The 24,922-nt window shown below is 42.1% G+C and overlaps 1 protein-coding gene across 19 annotated transcripts in view; it reads right to left on the bottom strand.

Annotated features, from left to right (window-relative positions):
* Positions 1–24,922, bottom strand: part of birc6 (baculoviral IAP repeat containing 6) — a 231,106-nt gene that overhangs the window by 188,114 nt on the left and 18,070 nt on the right. For 14 of the 19 annotated variants that reach the window (XM_022672703.2, XM_022672707.2, XM_022672695.2 and 11 more), the window contains exons 3-15: positions 24,132–24,269; positions 16,461–16,654; positions 14,471–14,582; positions 12,010–12,092; positions 11,670–11,892; positions 11,151–11,320; positions 10,953–11,017; positions 9,339–10,847; positions 4,393–4,542; positions 3,335–3,560; positions 1,757–1,917; positions 1,422–1,553; positions 597–728 (exon numbers count right to left, since the gene is read on the bottom strand). In XM_022672703.2, coding sequence (XP_022528424.2) covers positions 597–728; positions 1,422–1,553; positions 1,757–1,917; positions 3,335–3,560; positions 4,393–4,542; positions 9,339–10,847; positions 10,953–11,017; positions 11,151–11,320; positions 11,670–11,892; positions 12,010–12,092; positions 14,471–14,582; positions 16,461–16,654; positions 24,132–24,269 — 3,295 coding nt within the window. The remainder of the gene's footprint in view (positions 1–596; positions 729–1,421; positions 1,554–1,756; positions 1,918–3,334; positions 3,561–4,392; positions 4,543–9,338; positions 10,848–10,952; positions 11,018–11,150; positions 11,321–11,669; positions 11,893–12,009; positions 12,093–14,470; positions 14,583–16,460; positions 16,655–24,131; positions 24,270–24,922) is intronic. The other 5 variants (XM_022672701.2, XM_049464202.1, XM_022672704.2 and 2 more) reach the window with 1 other exon arrangement.

Below are 24,922 nucleotides of genomic sequence, written 5' to 3'. Positions count from 1 at the left end.
TGTCATTTTAAGCACTACAGTGATACTAGCATGATTATGGTGTGTTAGTGTGTGTTGTGCTGGCTGTACGAGTGAATTAGATACTACAGTGCTGCTGGAGTTTTTAACACTGTGTGCACTCCCTGTCTATCACTTTATTAACACTACTATCTAGCTTTTCCACTATGAAGAGGCAAAGCCAGAATCAGAACCTCCGAATTTGTTGTGCAACAGCTTGTCCGAGTTGGTCATCCACCAAGCCATCAACAGTGGTCACAGGATGCTGCCCACGGGACTATTTAATCCAGCTATGACATTGAGGTGTTTAAAAACTCCAGCAGCACTGCTGTGTCTGAGCCAGTTGTATCAGTAAAAAAAAAAAACATACTTAAATCTAGTGACAGAGGATTCAATGCGTTCTAATACCACTAATACTAATGTCTCGGGTGCAATAAGAAAAAAAAATCTGCAAAGTCTGCAAAGTGTCCTCAAAGATGTGAAAAAAATATTTACAGTCTGAATCAAACCAAAGTTTTGTTTTGACATGACATACACAGTCATGCTCAATACAATCAGCAGTGAAATAATGTGGGTGGTGAGGCTGAACAGGCCAATACCTTTAACAAGTTTGGGGCTGGTGAGGCTCAGCATGCCAGCATGACCAGACAGGTCCAGGCCACTGGCTAACCACACAGGTCCACACAAGATGTCCTCCTTATGATCCTCCAGGAACGTGCAGAGTCTGGATCCTACAAGACAACAAAACGGATTAACATTACTTTACTATTAGTGTTTTTGTATGTGCCCATTAACTGGCAGTATATATTTTCCCCTAATGCAACACAATAATAAATAAATTGGCACTAGGCTCTGTAGTCCAAATGGTAGCCTGTGCTTTGAACCACCAATAAATGACAGGTTTTTCTGGACAAGAATCATGACTGACTGTGCGTGCACACCGAAAGCGAAGTGGGCAAATTCAGTGACACAATAATGCTAAGATCTGCTTAACTTCATGGGAAAGTTATTTATGCAAATAACACATCAGTGTTATTATATTCTTTGCCCATTAATTCAAAGCTAAGAATAACGCTGTAGGGTAGATTTTTACTTTTACTTTTTACCTGTGTGTTACTATAGTTTTACATTGGATCTCCGGTGGATTTCAGGTTTTACAGAGACTTTAAGACTAGATCAGGTGCTTAACTGCACTTAGCAGGTCATTATTCACGTTGTAAAGTAACATATGACATTGCAAAGACTGTTATTAGTGTAAAATGTCTCTATTTAAAAATATTTCTAACTGTTGTTCGTCTTACTGCCTCGCAGTGCTGTTGACCAATCAGAGTGGATATGTATGCATGTATTTATACATATTCATGTGCAAGAGCTGAAATCCTGTTGTACTGCTCCTTACAACCTGACTGGTAAAATTCTCTCACCTGGTGTCTCCTCGATATCCATGAATTGGATGTCCTCTGTAAAGTCGTGCAAAAGTGGCTGACCATTCCTCTCGCCATTAGCTTGCAAGACATGGGACAGAGGGAAGACTATCTGTCGGTCTACAGCTGACTCTGCGGAAAAGGAAAATAGAAAATTTGAAAACCTATAAAGCCACATTATGAATAGTGTTGCATATAGTTGCATTAAGATGTCTATTAAATGATTTAAAAGTACATGGAATAATGTAACGAACAACTCCCCGTCCTACTGCTGCCGCTAGATTTGCATAATGCACCTTTAACACTGGGTTAACAACTGTGCCGCCCGAACTCACCGTTGACCTTGCCAAGCCCGGGGGCCTTGTTCTTCAGCAGGGTGACCTGGATCTGGGGAATGTTCGTAATACTGGCATTCAGTACAAATTTGAAGTCAACGTGTCCCACCATGCAGGCTTTGGGCAGGACCAGCTCAAACACGTGCTCGTCCCAGCTGGTGCTGAAGAGAGAAAGAGGCAAATTCAGCATTTATATACTGTTATTCTGCAACAATTTCAGCTAAACACACTGATACATAGCCAGGCTTGAAAATAAACCATTAGCATGTTAACCACTCACTTACAACATATACCGTCACTGTCCAATAAAAGAAAAAAATTAAGTAGCATCACATATATATATATAGATCTCTTTCTATATATATATATATATATATATATATATATATATATATATATATATATATATATATATATATATATATATATATTATGTTATCTGTCTCTACTATCCAGGAAAAGTTTTCTATCAGTTTTGGGAGCAAAGCATGAGGAGCTGGCATTAGTCATGTTTGTGTGCCCAAGAGATTTCTTTTCTACTGGTTTTAAGCTGTTTGTGCGTCAAGAAAATGGATGCCACTCAAAGTTGCCTCCTAATGCATTAGTTAAAAGGGGCAGCCACAAAGCAGCAGAAGCGTCACCGCTGTTAGCCAGCTTCATTGGCTGTCGTACTGGAATAGAACTTCTATTCCCATAGTGAGACATCAAAACAATAGCTTGAAAGAGAACCAGCTTTACTAGAGGTTTCATATGTCCACAGGCTACATCATTAGCTTTGCCCAGTTAGCATAGGTAAGTGTAAGACTACCTTGGCGTTTGAATACAGTTTGCATGCTGTTCACCTTGAGCTGTTCCAGAATTGTTTTGCACTATAACTTTGTTTAGCACTATAATCTAAAAACATTTTAAAATAACATTTTGCTTTTTAAGTTCCTTCCTCCACTGGGTGTTTATCTACACAGATTTTCTCCTATAATTTATTTGGGTGAGTAAAGTTCTTCCGTTAATTTACAGTAAGCATAGCTTCCCAGATTTCTGCTAAGGCATAAGCAAATAACCGCTAGCGCTAGCCACAGTTAGCGGCTAATGGCGCCCAACAGAGCTACACGGAGGTGCCGGTGCTTAAACTCTGCATATTTCCTTAACATCTGATACTTCCTGATCAAGTTATGAATTACTTCAGAAAATATAAGTCTTACTGATCCTTTAATGCATAGAGTGCACTATTTTTATTGCGACTAGCTGGATTACTGACCTGTGGGAGAATTCCCTGCATTTACAACACAAAATATATCGCAGAACATGTTGCAATGATTTTTTTTTTTTTCAATGCTGTGCAAAACACAAAGTTTTATTGTTTCTGTATGCATATTAATATGCAACAATTATGTGCCTTTAAGATAAATAAAAGGGGAGCCAAACTCTGCACCAAATTATTTATTTTTAAATCTGCTGCATTCAAATTAAAGAGAAACTTGATTTTCAATTGTTAAAGTAAAGCTTTAAGAATCATGACACAAAAATAAAGATTTCTTATTATCATCTGATCTGAAGGGAATGATCAGTGGCTGTCTTCACCTATCACTCTGTAGTTTCCAGGTGCGTGTGTGCTGTGCGGCATCTCCGTGGTGTTGCTGGTGTAGGTGCTGCGGGTGACGCCGCTGTTGCTGCTCCTGCTGCACCTCCGCCCAGCAAGGGGGCACTGTAGCAGAGAATCGCGGTGTCAACGTCTCAAAGCGGGTCAGCTCCACCAGGGAAGAAAGTGTCTCCACGGTCAACGGTTGGTCCACCAGGAGGTCAACTCCTACAGCAACAAGATCCACAAGCTTCATTAAACATGTTCATGACTTCCACAGCATCTCACAGCATACCTACTAAAGTGTATTAAAGGCCTAAAAGCTGAAGATCTTTTTTAATTACCCAACCCACTCATTAGGACTTCCCGTATCACTAGTGATGCCCCAACACACCAGGAGAGTGAAGACTACCACATGCCTCCTCCAATATATGTAAAATCAGCCACCTCTTCTTTTCCAACTGCTGCTGATGCAACATTGCCAAGTAGCATTACAGCACGCTCGGAGGAAAGCACAGCGACTCGGTTCTGATACATCAGCTCACAGACGCTCTGTGCTGATCAACATCACCCTTTGGAGTGATGAGGGGAAAGAGCGCCATCTATCCACCCAGAGAGAGAGCAAGGTCAATTGTGCTCTCTCAGGGCTCCGGCAGTTGGCAAGCTGTATGACTGGGATTCGAGAAATGACTGATATTTTTGTATTATTCTCATTTTAAGACCATTTTATTCCACTGATATATTTATAGTTCATGTAATATGTGATAAGGCAATTACACTTTAAGAGTAATGAAAATTGCAATTTATTACACTTTTATTAATAATAAAGCATTAAAACTACCTATAAATATTATAATACAGTAAAAAAATGATCTAGTATAAATCCAGTCTGTCAGGCGTAAACTACACTACACTGTTATTAGTGCTGCCTATCAGTATTTTAAAAAAATAATCATGATCTTAATTACAATATATTATGATAAAACTGTAGTACAATTAACACTACTATTAAACATTGCACTGCTTTATGTAGAAAGCATTATAAGGGATAATAACAGACCTGTGATCCCAGGGCTCGAGGGGTTGGACGAGGGTTTGGCTCCCTCCAGTAGCTGCTCGACCCCCTTAGAAATGGGGCCGTCGACAAAAATGTCGGCGTCATCAATATCGTCACACACACCTCCAATTTGAAGGAAATGAAGCTCTCCACCTTCAGTAAGAAAAAAAGTTGTTAAATATTCATAATTGTGGCAAAAGAGATTAAACTGCATCACAAATAAAGCAGAAAAGAACTGATGGTCCTGATGATCTCAGAAAGAGTGAATCAAATTCAAATCGATCCTTATTTAAATAATATAATATCGATTTAAACAAACGTAAGACCGATCTTTAAATACAGTCTATTTTCCTCTGCGTCAGCATCATCCAGTTTTATTTCTTACTCAAAGTGAGAAATGTGTCAGTTAATGTATGCTTTCACTCGTGTTTAGCACATAATGTAGAAGTTTTCTGTTCTACATTTCCACCGTTCCACCTTAAATTCCTCCTTAAATGTACTTGACCAGCAGATACAAAACAAAGTTACAAAACAAAGTTACAGAAGCTACCATTAGTGAAGTTTTTTTTTTTCTCTCCATGTTCCTAGGACCTGTTGGAATGCGCATCATTCTTAGCAAATTTATTAAATGTATACTTTTTATACTATATGTTTAGTGGACAAGTTAGTGTTAACGTTTTCTCTTCCACCTTAAATTATACCTTAAATGTACTAAATCCGCTGTAGTTTTAGTGACGCTAATGTTAGCGAGAAGTTTTTTTTATTTTTTTATTTTATTTAAATGTAAAAAGAGCCTAATAAATAAGTTTCTAATTTTTGGCAATTTTTTCATCTCACTCACATTTAGGGAACAAGTTTTCCCATTTCCGTCTTTATCCCATTCCACCTTATAAATGCACTAGATCTGCAGTTTTAAAACATGCTGTGGTTTTGAAAAAGCTAACGGTAGCAAGAAGTTCTTTTTTTTTCTTTCATTTAATGTTAAAAGAGCCTGTTAAATAAGTTTCTCATTTTTAGCTAATTTTTATCTTACTCACCTTTAGGAAACAAGTTAGCATTAATGTTTTCCCCAGCTACTTTTCTCGTGTTCTACTCTAAATGTACTAAATCGACAGTTCCAAAACATGTTGCAGTTTTAAAGAAGCGACAACTTTTATTTTCTCTCTCATTCAATGTTAGAAGAGCCTGATAAATAAATTTCTCTTTTTTAGCAACTTCATATGTGCAGATCTGTCTTCAAAGCTAAACGCTGATGTTTAACACACAAGGCTGGTTTGTTTAACACAATTGGTTTAAAAGGAATTCTGCATGTGTTTCTGTATAGCTTTATTATAGTCTTTAATATTAAACCTTCAATGTAAAAATACAAAAAGGAAAGAAAAAGCATTAAATGAGAAGAGGTGTGTCCAAATGTTTGAATGGTACTGTACAACACAGCAAGTGCAGCAGATACTATGTTTTCCTAAACTAAACTCCTACTCAGAGATGTGGAATTTAGCTCCTAGGCTACACATTTACACTACAGCCCTATAGCAGGAGGCTATACAGTATATTCTGGGTGTGTCTATATTGAAGGCCTGACATACAGAAGTCTTAAAGAAATCTATATGCAGGAATTCTTCAGAGTTATTCAGAGTCATTCCAATGTCAATCCTATAACGCTCACTTGTGTGAAGTGTGGTAGGTCAGATCAGGCTACGGTCTCACACTATTCAGCCTAGACCCAATTTCACAGTCAGCAACTGAGAAACAAGTAAATTGCTGTTTATTCTGAAACTGTGAAAGGCCTAAAGACTAGGGCTGCATCTACCATATTTTACAATACAATAAAGTGCACTTTAATTCCTTTAATCTTACCAAAAATCGCCAGGGCACCATATAATCCGGTGCGCTTTATGTATGAATTTTACCAGTCAGGTATTAAGGAGCAGTAAAGCCACTCCACTAAAGTACAGTGTAATACAGGAGTTTCAGCTTATTTCTCCAGCAGTATTAGCATTAGCTGCTAACCACACTAAGCGCTGTGAGTATAATCAGCCTGTAGCCTCTTGCTAACCCTTGCTAGAAATGGTGAGCGTTACATTAGTATTACCTGCTAATATTACCATTTAGAGGTGAGTTTATTGGACTGTACCGCTAGCTTACCTCTCCCTGATTTACTGGAACATTCAGGGTTTCTCAGTATAGCGCTTCTGGGTGGCATTATTCCCTAACCTCAGCTAGCGCAAGCGGTTAGCTGCTAATGCTAATGCGGCTGCACCCAGCCTTAGTGGAAATCTGGAAATCTGAGCTTACTGTAAATAAACGTAAGCGCTTTACTCAGCCAAACACAGTTTTTTAGGAGAGAAATCTGTGTAGATTAACATCCAGCGCTCATTTGACTTTTTTTTTTTTAAGAATTACAGTTTTGTTTACTTAACGTGGCTTAGCTTTACAGATCTCTTCATCCAGCGGCAAGACCTGCTAAATTAGAAGAAAAAACATGGCGACACCCCTGTTCCTTACTAATGTTGCATAATATGCCTTACAACCTCCGGTGTGCCTTATATATAAAAACTGATGTTTATTGATCGTATGCCTTGTAATCCGATGCATCTTATTTTGGTAGTCCACAAATCTGACAAATATTTTATGATTAGTCATGTTAATGTTTATTGTGTCCTTCATTTGTTTTCCTAAAAATATGTTTATTGCCCTAGACAGATTTTACTGGACATTTTTATAGTTGACATTACTATATAAAATTACATTTTATATGCATTTCTATGATTCTATGAGTTCTTTTATATGTATTGTGGTCGCCAGAAGATTTTAAAAACTGTTTGTGAACACGTATGTTTGTTCCAACCTTCGACATTGGGCTACTTTAAGCTTCTGATAAACGGGTTTTTAGACAAGACATTGGGCAGGATTTTTTGCCGAACATGGCAACCCTGGCTGCAGCCCGCAGTAACTGCAGAATGCATTTAAAGGTATAATGAGTTGATGTACAGTGACACGTTTTTGAAAACACAGAGAGCGAGAAAAGGGTAAGCCCATTACCACTCTTATTAACCCATTAATGAAATTCAATGTCGACAAATTATTATACTCAATGTTGCCCATCATGTCGACTAATCATTGCAGCCCCCATCAGAGAGCTTGCAGAATGTTTGCAGACGCCTCCTAAGCCTCCACAGATATCTACCAAGCTTATTATCTGCATCTATTATTGAATCTCAATCCAATAGTGTGAAAAGTGCAGCAATTAGCAACAGCCAATAAGATTGCCAGTAAAGTATTGACAAGAAAGTCAATGGTATATTATTGTTTACTTTTACTTCTGTGCGTTACTGCTGCAAATCAGCACACAAACAAGATATGTAACTTGTTTTCAGGAAGCAGACAGACTCGTTGATTCCTCCTGGTGAAAAACTACGTAGAGTGGTTTTTAAGTGTTTGCCTCCTTAATGATTTCTGAATGTTTGTCACTTATTAAGGGAGACATTGTGCGAAAAAGTGTTTGACCCCTAAACCTAATAACTTAAGCAACATGTCTTTCACAGCACTGTGGAGGAATTTGGCCCACTCATCTTTACAAAATTGTCGCAATTCCGCCATAATGGAGGATTTTCGAGTATGAACTGCCTTTTTTAAGTTCATGCCACATCATCTCAATAGGATTCAAACATGCAAAAAATACTTAAAAATCATAAGGGAGCAAAGACTTTTTCACACCACTGTTAATTTGTGACCCTGTGTCGCAGATTAGTCTTCCTGTGACTAAAGGACCTGTTCATTGAGCCTCACCCAGAGCTGCTGTAATCCTGTAAACTCCAGAATATGAACTGATTGGCTCTGAAAACTGGTTAATTACAATTAAAATACATTACATAGCTGTTTGATCTTTTCATCTCTAATTACGGACGTCAATCACCTTTCAGGCTGCTTGGACTCACATTCCATTTTCTTTCAGCGGTCAGTAACAGAAAGTGAAAAGCAGAAAAGTACCAGCCCAGTAGCATTTAACATTATGATATGATTAACCACACACTCAGCTACACAGACAATCTCCTCCAGGCCCTTCTGAGTTTAATGGAACCACTGTAGTATACTCAGGTCCTGCAACATAACACAGACACTGCTACGTGTGCTGCATACTATATTTTTGCACTATAAGGCACACTGAAATTCCTTTAATCTGCATAAAAATCGTCAGTGCATCTTATAATCCACTGCACTTTCTGTATAAATTTTACCAGTCATGTTGTAAAAAGCAGTAAAGCCACTCCGCTGAAGTACAGCGTACAGGAGTTTCAGGGAAGTATCTAGAGCAGTATAAGCATTAGCCTCTAACTGTGCTAAGCGCTAGCTCTTTAGCCGTTCAGAGGTAGTATTATCAGAATATAGCCTGCTGCTAAATTGGCTAGCACTGCTGGAGCAGCATTACTAACCACGCTAAGTGCCAGCTCTTTCACTGTTTAGCACCCAGCAACAAAAAAGAGCCTACAAAATAAGACTAAGAGCCAGCCATCTTGGCAAATGAGACGGACAATTTATTACCAAGCAAGAACCACAAAGTCGCTTTTCATGGTGCTACACTTGGCCTTCCTTCCGTGGCTCATGTTTCTGCCAAAGGGTTCCCTGAGCAACTATCTATACAGGGCTATGCTTTGGTCCTTTTCTCTACCTGCAATACACACTTTAGTGACACTTATTCAATGCTCACTCATGCAGTAATAGACTATATTCTATATAGTCAGGTGCCGACTTTATTGTAGACTTCTGACCTTTTCAAATTCATCACTGCATTGCAGTGACGAGGTTGGGAGTCTAAATAAGGAGACTCGGAGGGTAAAACAGTTTAGTGCTTGATCCTGGTTTGTCATAAGCAATTAAACAATAATTTGTCTGTTTTAGCAGATCTTCATAAACAGATTTGCATTATACAGAAATTTCCAAGTTCCTACCTCTAGTGCAAGCACACAAGCGGTCGGTGCCGGAGCAGTAGGTTACATTAACAAAGGGGTCCACCTCTTCTGTCCCTTCTTTCTTGGGTGGCTCCACTTTGGCCAGCACCTCCAGAGTGGACAGGTCCAAGATCATGACATAACCTGCCTGCGTGGTGACCACCAGGTGGCCTAGTCCAGCTACGTCCCCTCTCTTCTCCTTCCCGGAACAGACAGCAGTACTGGGGCCAGCCATGGTGGCAGAAGTTCCTGTCCCAGCCCCATTTTTCATCCCAGACGGCGTGGACTCCTCAGATGTCTCCTCACCATCGTCCTCCCTCCCATCCAACACGTCCGGTGGGAGCAGAAGAAGCGACGTGACTGCGTCCCTTGGGTCCCGGATTTGCTGCACTTTCACAGGCTCCTCCTCCAGCGTCACAATGCGAGTGGAGTAGTTCAGTTTGTAGAGCGCAAGGTAGCCACCCCCACCGCTGCCCCCTAGCGGTCTGGAGGTATGAGGCTGCTCCTGCTGGTCGGCTGGGGGCAGGATGAGAGGCGTCTGGGGTGGTGAAGAGCCTGCATGACTCTGATGCCCATTGGCCAGCGTCTGGCCCTTGCGGTGGCTGCAGAGCGCAGAGTGTAGGCGGTTGAGCGTGTTCAGCGCTTCCACCTGATTGATGGCACTCAGCGACTCAACAGAGCAGGGCTGCAGCCCCACCAACAAGTGTACACCATCGCTGCAGGGCGTAATTGAGTCCACATACAGGTTCTCCTCCTCCAGAGCTTTGGGGAGACGCAGACACTGCACTAGTGCACCGGGTCGCGGCACCGCTCCTAAAGAACTCCATTTCTCGCCATCCAGCGAGCCGAGGCCAGCAGCAGCATCCGCAAACTGTTGGATGTATGTGATCGGAGGGTCCTGAAGAAGGAGCTGCTCGTGCGTGTCAAACTCCATCTCAATGATCTGCGGCACCGTAAAGCCCTCCTCGTGCAAACCTTTGTTCATGAGGTTATTCATCTGGGCAAAAACCTTGCCAGACGATTTCTCGTCCGCCTCCTTGATGCTATAAAGCAGCAGAACAGGCATAGTCCTGCGCACGGGGGCGCTCGGGGGAGGGCCGGGCGAGCCCAAGCCCAGCTCAGAGGGCGGATTGCACGTTTCAATCTCCATAGGACCCTGATCGGGCATGAAGCCCTCTTGGGCAGAAGTCCTTAGGGGGCTGTCCACGGGACGACGGGAATGAGGGGGGCCCAAGGGGGAGCTGGCTGCAGAGCGGTAGCTTAGCAAGCCTCCAGCCAGCAGACAGGGGAAGGGAATGTTGTGGTGCTCGGCCGGCTTGTCCTTGGCCTTCTCAGGCTTAGGGGGCCCTAGAGAATGGGGTGGATTGGCCCCAAGCTCCTCCAGATCTTTAACGGTGTCCTCCAGTACACTGGCCACTACCTCCCACTGGAGCTTCTCGGGCTGCTGGAGCACACTAAGAGCCGTCACGCCTACGCTCACCTCCATGCTCTCCTTCTGACCCAGTGGTCCTGTAATTATACATATATACGAATGAATGCCAAAAATTGCATAAAATCTGAAATAGGGAGAAAACAATGTAAACAAATTGAATAATAAAAAAAAGATGTAAGCACCTGTACCTGTTACAGACTCTGACCTGGAATGCTCCTCACTGTCCGAGTCATCCAACTGATCATCACTGATTAAAAACATTAAATATTAAATTAAATTTAAGAACACGACTCACAATGGAAACATACACAAATTATGAAAGAAATGTACATTCAAATATTAGAATACCACAAACAACAGCAAAAGTATTTGCATATCACCTGTCTCCTTCTAATTTAGGTATATCAGAACAGCTGGATGTGTCCTCTAGCCAGGCGAGAGTTGGTCTACGGGACTCGGAGCCTGTAAGACTCTGCTGTTCACTCCCTGACAGGATCAGTTGCCTCAGGATGGCTGGGTCGTACGGGTTTACCTCAAACCTTAAATGCACCTGTAGATACAAAAAGTTATAGATTCAGAAACAGATAATGCTGTGAAGATATTTTTGGTTTTAACCCTCAACTGCCATCTAACGGCTGTATTGTCAGTATAAAGGACACAAAAAGTATGTGGGCAGTGGTGGATAAAACATTTGAAACGGACATACACCAATGGCTCTTCAACACAATATTGGAAGACTGAAAGTTGGTTGTATTAGGAAAACAAGCAAACAGTAATTTAATGGTGTTTCAGTTTCTGAACCTGGGAGCGACCATTGTAGACCCTGCAAGCCTGCTGGTCTGTCCTTAAACCTCACTCAGGATCAAGTTGTGTTCCCATCGTCAAGCACACCAGCCTACCTTCATAAGCTTGGAAACATCCCATATGCAAATCTTGCCCCTCTTGGTCGCTGTGGCAAGGAAGTGCGGGCAGCTCCCGAAGCCGTAGCAGGCGATCTTGTCCGAGCAATCTGAACTGGGGAACTGGGCGGGACTCGTGGCCAAGGTGACGGACAGAGGCACGTTTTGCGTGTGCTCCCCCTTGACGAATGGACAGTTGGGAGAATGCCGTTCGTGCTCCGACCTTGACAGGAAATGATATATTAATGATGCATGAAATATTATGCTTGGCAGATTTTGTATCAAAAAACAACAAGGAGCAACAAGGCTCCTCTCTAATAAAGCACTACACTATACTCACCATGGCTCATCTGTTGGTTCCCAGCATACAAGACACACACTGCATGTGAAACACATGGCCCGGTCATCACCTGTAGAAGCAGGCTGCAAATAATGGTAAAAGGAGCTGGATTAGTACTTGCAAAATATGAAAAGATCATCATCAATTTATTTCTGGCTGGAAAAACACTTATTGAATAAAAATTAGGAAACCAATAACATTTTCATTAGATATTTCAGTAGGCCGGTCACAATCATAAAACTCATTTTAGATAACATATTGTCCCAGAAATATCTGTGATAAATTAGATAACGTGTGTCAAAGAACCTTGTGTGAACCTGTTTGCTCATCTCACACTATTTACAGAATGTAGGAGTGCTGGGTTATTGCAGGAGATAAAAGCAGCACCTTTAAGATGTGTATTTATTGCTGTTACAGACTTATTCCAACTATTTCATAATTCAAACAACTAAATTAATCTGTTCCATACAACTTAAGTTACTTAATACTTAAACTTATAAACGTAAACGTATACCGTATTTTTCACACTAAAAGGCACAACTAAAATCCTTAAATTTTCCAAAAAATCGTCAGTGCGACTTATAATCCGTAGCACCTTATGTATGAATTTTACCAGTCTGGTTGTAAGGAGCAGTAAAGCCACTCTGCTGAAGTACAGCATTATACAGGAGTTTCAGCTTAGCATTAGCCGCTAACCACAATTTCTCTGTTTAGAGGTGAGTAATATCGACCTGTAGCATGCTGTTAACCCCAGCTAGCACTGCTGGAGCAGAATTAGCATTAGCTGCTAACCGCTTAGCTGCTAAGTGCTACCCATTCGAAAGAAAAGTATTACTGAACTGTAGCCTGCACATTTACTGTGTTAAAACAAGCTACGTGTGACGAACCGCTAGTTAATATTGCCCTGGCTTACCGGAGCACTCAGGGTTTCTCAGTGTAGTGCTGCTAGCAGTTAGCCACTAATTAAAAAAATTCTGAATCTAATCTTACTGTAAACAAAATAAACGGAAGCGCTTTACTTACCCAAATAAACATTTTTCAGGAGAAAAATCTGTGTAGATTAACACCCAGCGCACGTTTGACTTTAAAAGAAAGTTTTTTTTTTTATTCCTTTTGTTTACATATCTTAGCTAGCTACCCCCACTTATCCTCCCACCCAGTGGCGGGACTTGCTGAATGAGAAGTTCCTTTTAGTGTCTCTTAAAATGTGCCGCATAAGCCAATTCACCTTATGTATAAAAATAGACCAGAAAATGGATGTTCATTGATAGTGCTCCTTATAATCCAGTGTGCCTTATAGTGAGAAAAATACAGTATTCAAAGTAAACACACTAGTTAATACACTGAGGTAAGTTACAATGATTGAGCTCATGCCTACTTAATGGACGACAAGCCTATATAGTAATTATTGTGGCATGCCTACAATACTGAGAGCTCTAGAAGACTCTGGCCAGGTGTGGGGTGTGATTTCTCCAGTTCTGGCGCTAGGATACGCAGCTTTGAAAGTGTAAGTTGTATAAAAACTGGGAATCTATAAAAGCAATTTCTATAACTGGGATGAAAGTATCTTCAGCCAGTGAGGGCAGACATCAATAGAAACTCCAAATCGCCATTCAGTGCTACTTTTGCTGCTTTTTCCTCCCACAACAACAGTCCTCTGCGGTGAGGAATCACCCTTTCATCTTTTACAACAGACCCCGCCATTCTCCTCCTCGCCTGGCTCTGTTGGCATGACAACAGGGCACATGGGCGAGAGGAGTAGTGCCATTACCATGGCAACCAGCACGGCTCGGCCTCCTTGGCATGCACGGTGGCATAGAGGCACCGCACGAGGGAGAGTGGAGGCGACTGGCAGTGGGGATTCCCACAGTCACATTCAAAACCAAAATCAAAAGTGCCTCCTTGTTCCTCGTTTGCAGTGGACTGGAGCTTCAATGTTCCCTATCAAAGAAACTCAGAAATTTACATCCATAAAGTTGTAGAGCGCTGGTTGGAGGACAGGACAACCCACAAGGCAGCCCACATAGTAGTGCTGTCACTATAATCCAAGGAGCTCCGTTTCAAATCCCGGATCATACTGCTTGCCATCAGCAGCCGGAGTCCGAGAGAGCACAATTGGCCATGCTCTTTCTGGATGGGTAGATGACGTTCTCTCCCCTCACTATTCCTAGTGTGATGTTGCTCAGCACAGGCTTCTGCTGTTAGCTGGAGTATCAGAACTGGGGAGCTGCGTTTCCCTCAAAGTGCGCTGGATGCCCAGTGATGGTGCATCAGCAGCAGTTAAAAAAGAAGCAGTGAAAGACCTGAGATGTATCGAAGAAGGCATGTGATAGTCTTCACCTTCCTATTGTTGGAGGAATTACTAGTGATGGGGGAGTTCTACTGAGTGTGTGGGGCAACTGAAAACTACTGATGAGAACATTGGATGCAATTAGCAATGAATGATAAAAAAAGGAGTTACCTGATGGTAGAAGCCTGCCTGGGCCATGGGGTCTGGCTGAGCCCACCTGTAGCCAGCATGTGGCCAGGATGTAAAGGTCTCTCTCCTATTTGCCTCACTGTACATCAAAGACCTAGAACAGGTTCAAAACACAACTTTAAGCAATATGACCACATACAACATGGGTTGTAATTTTCCTGAATAGCCATCAGGAAAAAATGCATTACCCTTAAGAATACCCGAACAATCTACACAATGTTGTGATGGATAACCTTAACGTTGGTTTAGTCAAAGTATAAGGTCAGTGACCCTAGTTGAGAAAAACAGGTCTGTGTCAATAGATCCCCCAAAGTCAGTGACCCTAGTTGAGGAACACTGGTCTATGACCGTAGATCCTCCAAAGTCACTGACCCTAGTTGAGGAACACTGGTCTAAGTCAGTGGATCCCCCAAAGCCACTGACCCTAGTTGAGGAACACTGGTCTATGTCAGTAGATCCAACAAAGTCAGTGACCCTAGTTAAGAAACATTGGTCTATGTTAGTAGATCCAACAAAGTCAGTGACCCTAGTTGAGAAGAAACATTGGTCTAGATCTGTGGTTCCCCCAAAGTCAGTGACCCCAATTGAGAAACTCTGGTCTATGTTAGTAGATCCAATAAAGTAAGTGACCCTAGTTGAGAAACACTGGTCTATGTCAGTGGATCCCCCAAAGTTAGTGACCCTAGTTGAGAAACACTGGTCTATATGAGTTGATCTTTAAAAAACAGTGACCCTAGTTGAGAAATACTCGTCTATGTCAGTGGATCCCCCAAAGTTAGTGAGCCTAGTTGAGAATCATTGGTCTAAATCTGTGGATCCCCTAAAGTCAGTGACCACAATTGAGAAACTCTGGTCTATGTTAGTAGAACCAACAAAGTTAGTGACGCTGGTTGAGAAACACTGGTCTATGTCAGTAGATCCTCCTGGTCTATGTGAGTTGATCCCCAAAGTCACTGACCCTAGTTGAGGAACACTGGTCTATATCTGTGGTTCCCCCAAAGTCAGTGACCCCAATTGAGAAACTCTGGTCTATGTTAGTAGATCCAACAAAGTAAGTGATCCTAGTTGAGAAATATTAGTCTATGTCAATGGATCCCCCAAAGTTAGTGAGCCTAGTTGAGAAACATTGGTCTAAATCTGTGGATCCCCTAAAGTCAGTGACCCTAGTTGAGAAACACTGGTCTATGTTAGTAGATCCTCCAAAGTCAGTGACCCTAGTTGAGAAACACTGGTCTATGACAGGGGATCCCCCAAAGTTAGTGACCCCAATTGAGAAACTCTGGTCTATGTTAGTAGATCCTCCAAAGTCAGTGACCCTGGTTGAGAAATACTCGTCTATGTCAGTGGATCCCCCAAAGTTAGTGAGCCTAGTTGAGAAACATTGGTCTAAATCTGTGGATCCCCTAAAGTCAGTGACCCTAGTTGAGAAACACTGGTCTATGTTAGAAGATCCAACAAAGTCAGTGACCCTAGTTGAGAAACACTGGTCTATATCTGTGGTTCCCCCAAAGTCAGTGACCCCAATTGAGAAACTCTGGTCTATGTTAGTAGATCCTCCAAAGTCAGTGACCCTAGTTGAGAAACATTGGTCTAAATCTGTGGATCCCCTAAAGTCAGTGACCCCAATTGAGAAACTCTGGTCTATGTTAGTAGAACCAACAAAGTTAGGGACACTAGTTGAGAAACACTGGTCTATGTTAGTAGAACCAACAAAGTTAGGGACACTAGTTGAGAAACACTGGTCTATGTCAGTAGATCCCCAAAAACAGTGACCCTAGTTGAGAAATACTAGTCTGTCACTGGTTCCCTCAAAGTTAGTGACCCTAGTTGAGAAATACTCGTCGATCCACAAAAATTTGTGACCCTAGTTGAAAAACAAACATCTAGATCAATAGATCCCAAAGGGTCAGTGACCCTAGTTAAGAAAAACTGGTCTATGACAACAGACTCCCAAAGTCAGTGCGATAATTACCTGTCTACAGAGCGTCCGGGGCCGACCCCCAACTCTGGCCTGGCGCTGGGTAAGAGGTAGGAGAGCCTGTCCATGACTGAGGAGGCGACGGACAAGGCAGCGACGTTCTGGTTCAGCTTCTTCAGCTCGTTCACTATGGCACTCGCAACCAGCTTCAGGACGTGGTGGGGAAGATGGAAGGTGACCGTTGCCCACTGCAGGGAAAGATGGATGCAGGGAGGGGGGAGAGAAGATAAGAGAAAAGGAAAGAGACAAAGTCAGTTCAGAGTTCAGCTTAATTCAAACCAAACCTTTAAACAGCAGGCAGGTCAGCTTTCTGGGAGCCATCTGTGAGGGAAAGCTGTCAGTTGGGGATAAAATAAGCTTGCTTAAGGATGAGAACTGGATAGTCAGATTTGATATTCAGATTATATAAAAATCATTATGACTGGAAAGAAAAATCTTATTTATGTGTGCTTTTCTGGGAACCTTGATATGTACTGTAACAGTCTGTAGTCATCAGCAGTGGTTCTTTCTATGCTTCTGTCTTTAGATTGATAAACTGTGATCAAAATCTATGTCTGGATTCCCAAATGGGCCCCTAGACTGCTGATTCAATCCCTGGTGATGCCACATTTATCTGTGGCAGGGAGTCGCTGAGATCCTCCAGTACCACCGATCATAATAGGGCTAGCCAGTGCAGGCACCTGAGTATTTATCAAAACCGACAGTTAGTGTTGAGCTGACCAGTGATGATTCGTTGGCAGCAATTTGTAAAGATGTGGTTGGCAGGCTTAAGGCTAACCCTAACCCCTCCAGCAATTAAACCATTGAGCGTTAGGAAAGACCTAGCAAGGGGGGGGGAATGACTGGGGGGTGGGTGGGTGTGTAAAATAGGTTCCAGATCTCATGATTTCTGAATTTGCAATATCAGGGTCAATATCAATATGCAATATTTATAAGCAAATTTTAAAATGTTTATGAGTGCACATACAGCTGTGAGATAAATCTTATTTTTATTATTACCTCAATATGAGTTCTCGACAAATCAAAAAGTGCTGCGACAAGAACCTCCTCACATTGTGCTCACATTACATAAGGCTAAAGGTAGATTGAGGTGCAATTATTAATAAAATTAATAAAACCTAATGGCAGGTCCTGATCTGATTTTAAGTTGCTGAGGGGAGAGCACGTTACAGTTAAACCAATGTTCCATCAGTTTTGTTTTGGTTACTATTACCTCTTTTCCACCAACAAAGTGCTGGTGCCGGAGCCAAAGCCAGAGCCGGTTCCTGCGAACCTTTTAAGAAGCGACACGTGTTTCCACTGCTCTAAGGAGTAACTCACTACGTATGTGAATGTGGACGTAAACAGAAGTCGGGGGGAGATTTGAAAACAACATGGCGGAACCCGAGCTTCTTTTGAAACTTGTGCTGCTGTCCTCAGTGGAGCGCCGTTGATTCATTTTAATTCATTTAGCTGCTTCTGTGAAGAGGTGAGGTTTGTAAACAACTTTGCCCCGGAGACGCTTTAACGCCCCGCCATTTGGCCGCTCGCGTCACAGGTTCGCTGGTTCCAGACCAGCACGTTTGTGGAGCCAGAACAGAACCGGCTTTTCTGACTGAGAACCTGTGATTTTGCGGTGGAAACGCAAAAAAACGTTCGGGAACCTGGCACCAGCACCGGCACCATGCCGGTGGAAAAGGGCCCTATGTGAACTGCTAAGCTTCTTCCAAAAAATATGTAGCAATTTAATTTCTAGAACTGTCGATGACTCTAAATCTAGTAGTGTGAAGGTTGCTCTGACTGGAAGTTTGTACACTGACTAGCTACAACCAATGAGATTACAAGACACAATGGCGAAGTTATAGAGCAATAACAAGCCTGCATGTCTTTATAATGTCTTTCATATATACTTTCTACCATATGCTGTTGTTCAAATCAAGGCACAAAAAAACATGTAGCGTCTGTTTGCTGTTTTCTGTCACGTAGTGTTTAAAACACCACCACTAAAACCCTCCTCATTACAAAACAGCAGGTTGTAATGTAAAGTAGTGTGAAGAACACGACGACCTGGCGATTCTGAAAAAGTCACGTAGTGTGTGCACTGCATCAGGAACACTCATTAAGTACTGCGGTTCTAGAGATGCTCTATGTGTAATCAAAGGGTACATGAATTCCACCAGCCTCTCCTAGCGCAGGGCACACCTCCTGCAGTTTAGATGCAGAGTGCCCTTACTCATCAAAGCTCGGGACCGCATAGTACAGTAATGAGACTTCTTAGCCAATCACAGAGGAGAAGATCACAGGAGAGAAGATAGAGAATAGTGAGAGAGAGAGAAATAGTGAGAGAGAGAGAAATAGTGAGAGAGAGAGAGAGAGAGAGAGAGAGAGAGGCACGAGAGCTAGCAAGAGAGCAGGAGTAGAGACAGCAAGTGTATTACAAAAAGAGGGAGGATGGGAGTAGGGTTGCAACGGTATGAGATTTTCACGGTATGATAACCGTCTCAGAAAATACCGCGGTATCACGGTTATCACGGAATCACAGTTTGTTACATATATTATTAAACTGACCCTTAAAGAAATTACAACAAAGGTTTTTTGTTCAATTAACTATTTATTGTAGAAACCTGGAACAACTATATAGATAATGTCTCCTTAAAAAAAATAAACTGTACACCATTAGGTGAAGGAAACCAGGTTTTTCCACTACTCTTAAGGTCATTAAGGGTGTATATAATTATATATATATATATATATATATATATATATATATATATATATATATATATATATATATATATACACACACACACACACACACACACACACACACACGTGTCACACATTACATGTCCTCTAAGAAGTAAAGATCCTGTGTTTAAACTATTCAGTACAATTATTTAAGTTTAAATTATTTAATATCTGATAAACTGAGCCTGGGTCAGTGTCTGATCAACAACTGTTGTAAACGTCCGTTTTACTGCCAAGTTGGTATATAACCAGATAGAGGGGATTTATTTCTGAGTCTGGTTTTAACACATGAAAAACAGGCACGTCAGAATGTGAAAATGAACGCATGTAAATGAATGGCGTCTTTCACATCCAGTCCGGCGAGCACCTTTACACGGACACGTGAATCCGTCGTAGCACGCACTTCACGCCTGTACCTGCGTGCCCAAATTTCGGATAACTCAGCGCTTTTGCGGGCGCTTACCGCATGGGTTGTGCACGACTACAAAGAGGTTTTATTTATGTTCAGATTAAATTATAAACTAAACACATACTTTGCGCTGCACGGCGGGGTGGTGTTCTTGGAGATGGGAGAACAGGTTTGACGTATGTCCACCTTTAGCTGTGACTTTATGGCCACATTGATTATAAATCGGATAACCATCCTCGGGTGCGTTCGGCGGGTCTCTGAAATAGTCCCACACTGCTGATTTTAGTTTAGCCTTTTTTTAGGCGGACGGAGATTTGTTTAGTCTGATGCACTTTCTGCTGTTCTCACCGCTGTGTGCTGAGCAGCTGAAGCGGAGCAGAGTTGCGCATGCGCGGGTGAGTTTCTCCGCTGGCTTGCGTTTTACCGGTAATAAGCAAACACACACGGTATGATAACCGTGCATTTTAATACCATGGTATACCGTGAAACCGGTTACCGCTGCAACCCTAGATGGGAGGGGGAAGAGAGAGAGAAGGATAAAGAGAAAGAGAGAGGGGGAGAGAGAGAGAGAGAGAGAGAGACACACACACACACACACACACACCACTGAACAGCACAAGTGTGTGAGGAGTCATTGGGTTCATGAGCCAGCAATGTCACTGCAGCATATAGCTAGAGCTGCAAAAAAAATGTATATTTGAAATTATTCAACAAATAAGCAAATAATTTGTGGCTTATAGGATCCTAAAATCTAATGGCATCATGGATTAGTTGTAAAGTAAAGTTCAGGGTCTGCAGCAATTAAGGCAGAAGGGAAAAACAAAATAAAAAAAGCTAATTTAAGCTCCCCATCACAGAGGAATTAAGGAACTGACAATAATAATTAATTTCTGTACCATCTTCTCCCTTTCTGAAGACAAAAAAATAAAGCCCTAAACTAGTTAATCCGCAGCTAGGTTAGTGAACTTTATGATGACATATCTTAAAGGGAGGATTTCACCCCACACCCTTGTAACTCTGTTCCAAGAGAAAGGGTAACACTCAAAAAGAAGGGGTAGGGGAAAGTGGTAGGGCCAAGGGGTGAAATGGGATTGGGCATTTGACAACTTTAGCTTTTTTCATTAAATTATTAAAAGAGGAATAGAATGTTATAGTTTTTGTTTCCAGGTCTTAATTCTAATTTAGTTCATGTCTCGTATTCGTCATGAAAAAAAAGGATGTCAGCTAATATTTTTACTCTAGGTTAGTTCAACTTCGCCAAATGAACGTGCTTATCCTGAAGCAACTGTATCGACGGCTCATTTTTTCTGCTTTCCGGTTATTTTGAGAGGGTACTGACTGCAGCCTACAGGAAGGCGGAGTTGGACTTCCAGTGCGTCCAGCTCCGCCCACTTTGTTAACGTCATGCCGTCCAGTTCCGGCCACTTTGTCAGCATCATTTCTTAGCTCCGCCTCTGAACGGAAAGAAACAATGTACAGGGCAGTTAGCGGACTTTAAATATAATCTGCCGTGTCGTCCGGCTTAAATACTGTGTATACACTACAAGCTTGCGAGTCTAACGAGGCGTGGCGTGGACAAAATGGGTGGGACTGGACACGCTGGATGTCCAACTCCGCCTTCCCGCAGGCTGCAGTCAGTAGTAGTTGGTTATTTTTCTTCTTATGCTGCCGTTGTTGGGGAACGCCTGCTCAGCTTCCTGTAATTGGTCAGAAAGTTCGAACCATCCAGAAAAGCGCTTTTACACTGCAGGAGAACCGAACCATAGTTCAGAAGATCCGGACCGAGACCACCTCACTTGGTCGGCCCAAAATCTGGTCCTTTGGTCCGGACCGTGGTTCGCGGCCCCTTTCACACCTGCTACTTTGGTTCGGACCAAACTAAAAAGTCTGAAAGTCTGGATCAAACGAGGCAGGAGTGAAAGCCCCCCAAATTAACACAGCTCAGGATACTATAAGACCACTACATCTTTACATAGAAATCAGTCCTTTCTGAGTAAAAAAAAAAAAAAAAAAAAAGAAGAAACCCACAATGGGTGACTTCTAACTGTGAGGTTTTAACTGATGTCAGCAGTTTCTGTTAATGTACTTCTGAGTCACTCCTGAATGTCTAAATGTGTGAAGGTAACCTCTCTCTGAATACTGGGAGTTTCGCAACCCTGTGCTGTCAAATCACTCTGGATGGGCTGCTGGGACAGGAAGGAGTGTACCTTTGCGCCTGCATAGTCACTGTTCATGCCTATCAATATGCCAATGAGCACTGCAGCAGCTGCTGCTTCGGTTTCATATATATGTGTGTAAGCCTGTGTGTGTGTGTGTGTGTGTGTGTGTGTGTGTGTGTGCGCACTGCAGACAGGTTTGAGTGTTTGAAACAGGAGGAGGGAGTGCCTGTATTCATAAACAAAGAAAACCCAACACTAGATGACACCAGCATTACGGCACATTGAAAAACATACCCAATAGCACATGTGACAAAATCATTTGCACTACCCCTGTAATTTGCTGACACATACTTACAGTTAGTTATTGGTTATTGGGTGAGGCAAGGGGGCTGGAGGGGAGGGGGGTGATCTAGCAAAGGGAGCAGGAGAAATGCTGCTCTGCAAATTTAACTTGGACCCAAAATCAAAGACAAAGCAGTAAAGGATGAGCGCTGCTGGCCTGAGAGCTCTGAGTGAAATCCCAGCATTACACATCAATTATTAATACAGCTGCAGAACCAGAGCCTGACTCTGTGTGTGTGTGTGTGTGTGTGTGTGTGTGTGTGTACATCAGTGTGAAGATACACACACACACACACACACAAAGCTCATAGCAAACTACTGAAAAGATCAAGAGAGACAAGCTGAATAATTTTCACTGTACTCTCTCACTGTTTTTTCACAGTGAACTTCAGTGTCTCAATAAATAAATATCTATTTAAAACAGAAATGAATGAATGTGTCCAGGCTTGTAACTCTCACTGCTCTTTTTCTGAAGAAAGTGCATTACACCCCAGGCGCAGAGCACGTGTGCAAGGAACTGGACACTGAGATAGCAGAAAGCTAATGGACCTGACCTACATAACACACAGTGGACTTTTATGGCAACTATACAGGTCAACTGCATCAATACAGCGTGAGACAAAATATTGGGTTTTTCAGGACAATTTGGAAAAAAATAATAATAATGCTCTGTTACATTTTGCACAGCAAGGAAATTAAGGTTGTAAAGTCAGAATTCCGTATTTTTAATCTTTAATCCGGTGTGTCTTAGTTAGCTACCCCCCACCACCACCCAGCGGCAAGACCCTGCTTGCAAGAACTTTTGCTTAAAGTTCCTTACAGTGTCTCTCAATATGTAACCCGGTGCAGTCCTTATGTATGAAAATAGACGTTCTTTGGTAGTACGGTAAGAGGAAAAGAAGCCTCTGCACTTCTAACACAATGTGAATGCTGTAAGCATTTTCCAATCTTATTGTGCCTTCAAAAATGATATCTGCTAAATGTACTGTAAAGATGTTTGATTGACTGTTTTTAAGAATGTGGACTGTTGCTGGATAGCTAAATGGCTAGTAAGTCGTGCTGGGCGGTATACCAGTTCATCTGGTATACTGTGGGGGGGGAACTAGAACCGATATGTGTTTCTCTCATACCGCCACACCGCTAGAGACGCTGTGGAGCTCCGTGCAGAACAGCACTGTCAGAGAAGAGAGTCAAACGCTTTAAATACTGGAATGCCTCTAATGGCTTCAGAAAAACATTATAAATTGACATTTTTTGGCCATACCGCCCAGCACTACTAGTAAGGATGTTTATTTAGGTCATTAAGATCTTCTAGAATGTTTAGCGTCTAGATAAACAGGTTTCAGTAATAGCTAACCTAGATACCTGCCTGTTTGTTGTGCTCCAAACAATCACAAATGGCTAGGGGGGAGGAACCAGAGGAACAGCAGCACATCTTTATGACTATGATGTATGTATTTATTGTTATTTAGTGTTATAATTTTATAATTTTATGTTGCACTGTCGTCACTCCTGCACTTTATGTTCTCTATTGCTTGTTGTTCTATGTTACACCATGGTTCCGGAGGAACGTAATTTCATTACACTGTGTACCTGTACTCAGATTTAATGACAATAAAAGCCTCTTGACTTGACTTGACTATGAACATTTTGTCTAGGCCTGTAGAAAAAGCCTTGTAAGAAAACCAACCAAGGGTTGCCTAGAGTGCCTTTAAATATCATAGAGGATGTCGCATCTCATGCCTGTCAGCTGTAGATTTGTCACTGCAGATTTGGACCACTTCACCAAGCAGCTAACACTAGTTGTTAACTATATTAGACTATATAGAGCCAATGCAAAAAGAAGCAAATATCAAACACCAAACATTTCTTGACTGCTCAGTTACAACGGACAAAGCTAATCCATTACAGCAATCAATAATAAATGCATCAATCTACTATACACTGTGTGTTCTATATTCTTATCCACTGCTACACACTTGTAAACATCCACCCAGGTCCCTGGGTTCCCTCTGTTGTCCAACTTACCTTGGCCACTTTGTGATTGGCTGCCGTCTCGTGTGAGGTATTTTTTAGGCCTTCTTTGAGCTGGGTGAGGAACAGGTCGTATCCCTCCGTATTGGAAATGTCCACCTTCTCTAAGCATGCATACAGCATCTGCTGGGCCTGCAGGAACATCACACAGAGAAGATTACATTTCAAATCTATTCCCATCAAGCTCCACACAAGTCAGGGGATCAATGCAGTTTACTGAATAAACACAAAAACACCAACACCAGCCATCTAAATGGGATATTAAGCCATTTACAAAGGGTCCTCGGCTGCTCATATTACACCACGCCTGATCAAATTCTATTATGGACAATTTTCTCATTTCATTAAATCTGATCAAGCAGCTGTGAGCCGCTGGATAAACTGAGACTCTGATAGTTCCGTTGATCAGAAACCTCCCCTAAGAGCTCATCTCTGCTCAGACAGAAGAGGAGCTGCCTTTGGTCTCTGCACTGTAGCACAGGAACTGCAGGCTTAATCAATACAGCTCAGTCCGTACGGTGAGATCAGACAGCTACACAGGCAGTGTGTCATTTTACGGTAACGTTCATCAAGCTGAGACTTCTGGGTATGCAGTCCCATTCATAGCCCCAACAGGAAAAATAAAAAACAACAATGTAGATGATCTGTGCATCACTTACAATGCATCATTTTATATTTGATTCTGTTAGAACATTGCTAGTTTTTGTTAACACCCGCTCAACTCTGTCATTATTATCCAAACCGGCAACTCACTGGATAAAGAAACGCTGAGCTCATTTTCAGGG

Source organism: Astyanax mexicanus, chromosome 14 (assembly GCF_023375975.1).
Source record: "Astyanax mexicanus isolate ESR-SI-001 chromosome 14, AstMex3_surface, whole genome shotgun sequence".
Lineage (NCBI taxonomy): Eukaryota > Metazoa > Chordata > Actinopteri > Characiformes > Acestrorhamphidae > Astyanax > Astyanax mexicanus.
The sequence above is the reverse complement of the archived record's forward strand: the minus strand, read 5'-3'. Positions and strand labels throughout refer to the sequence as shown.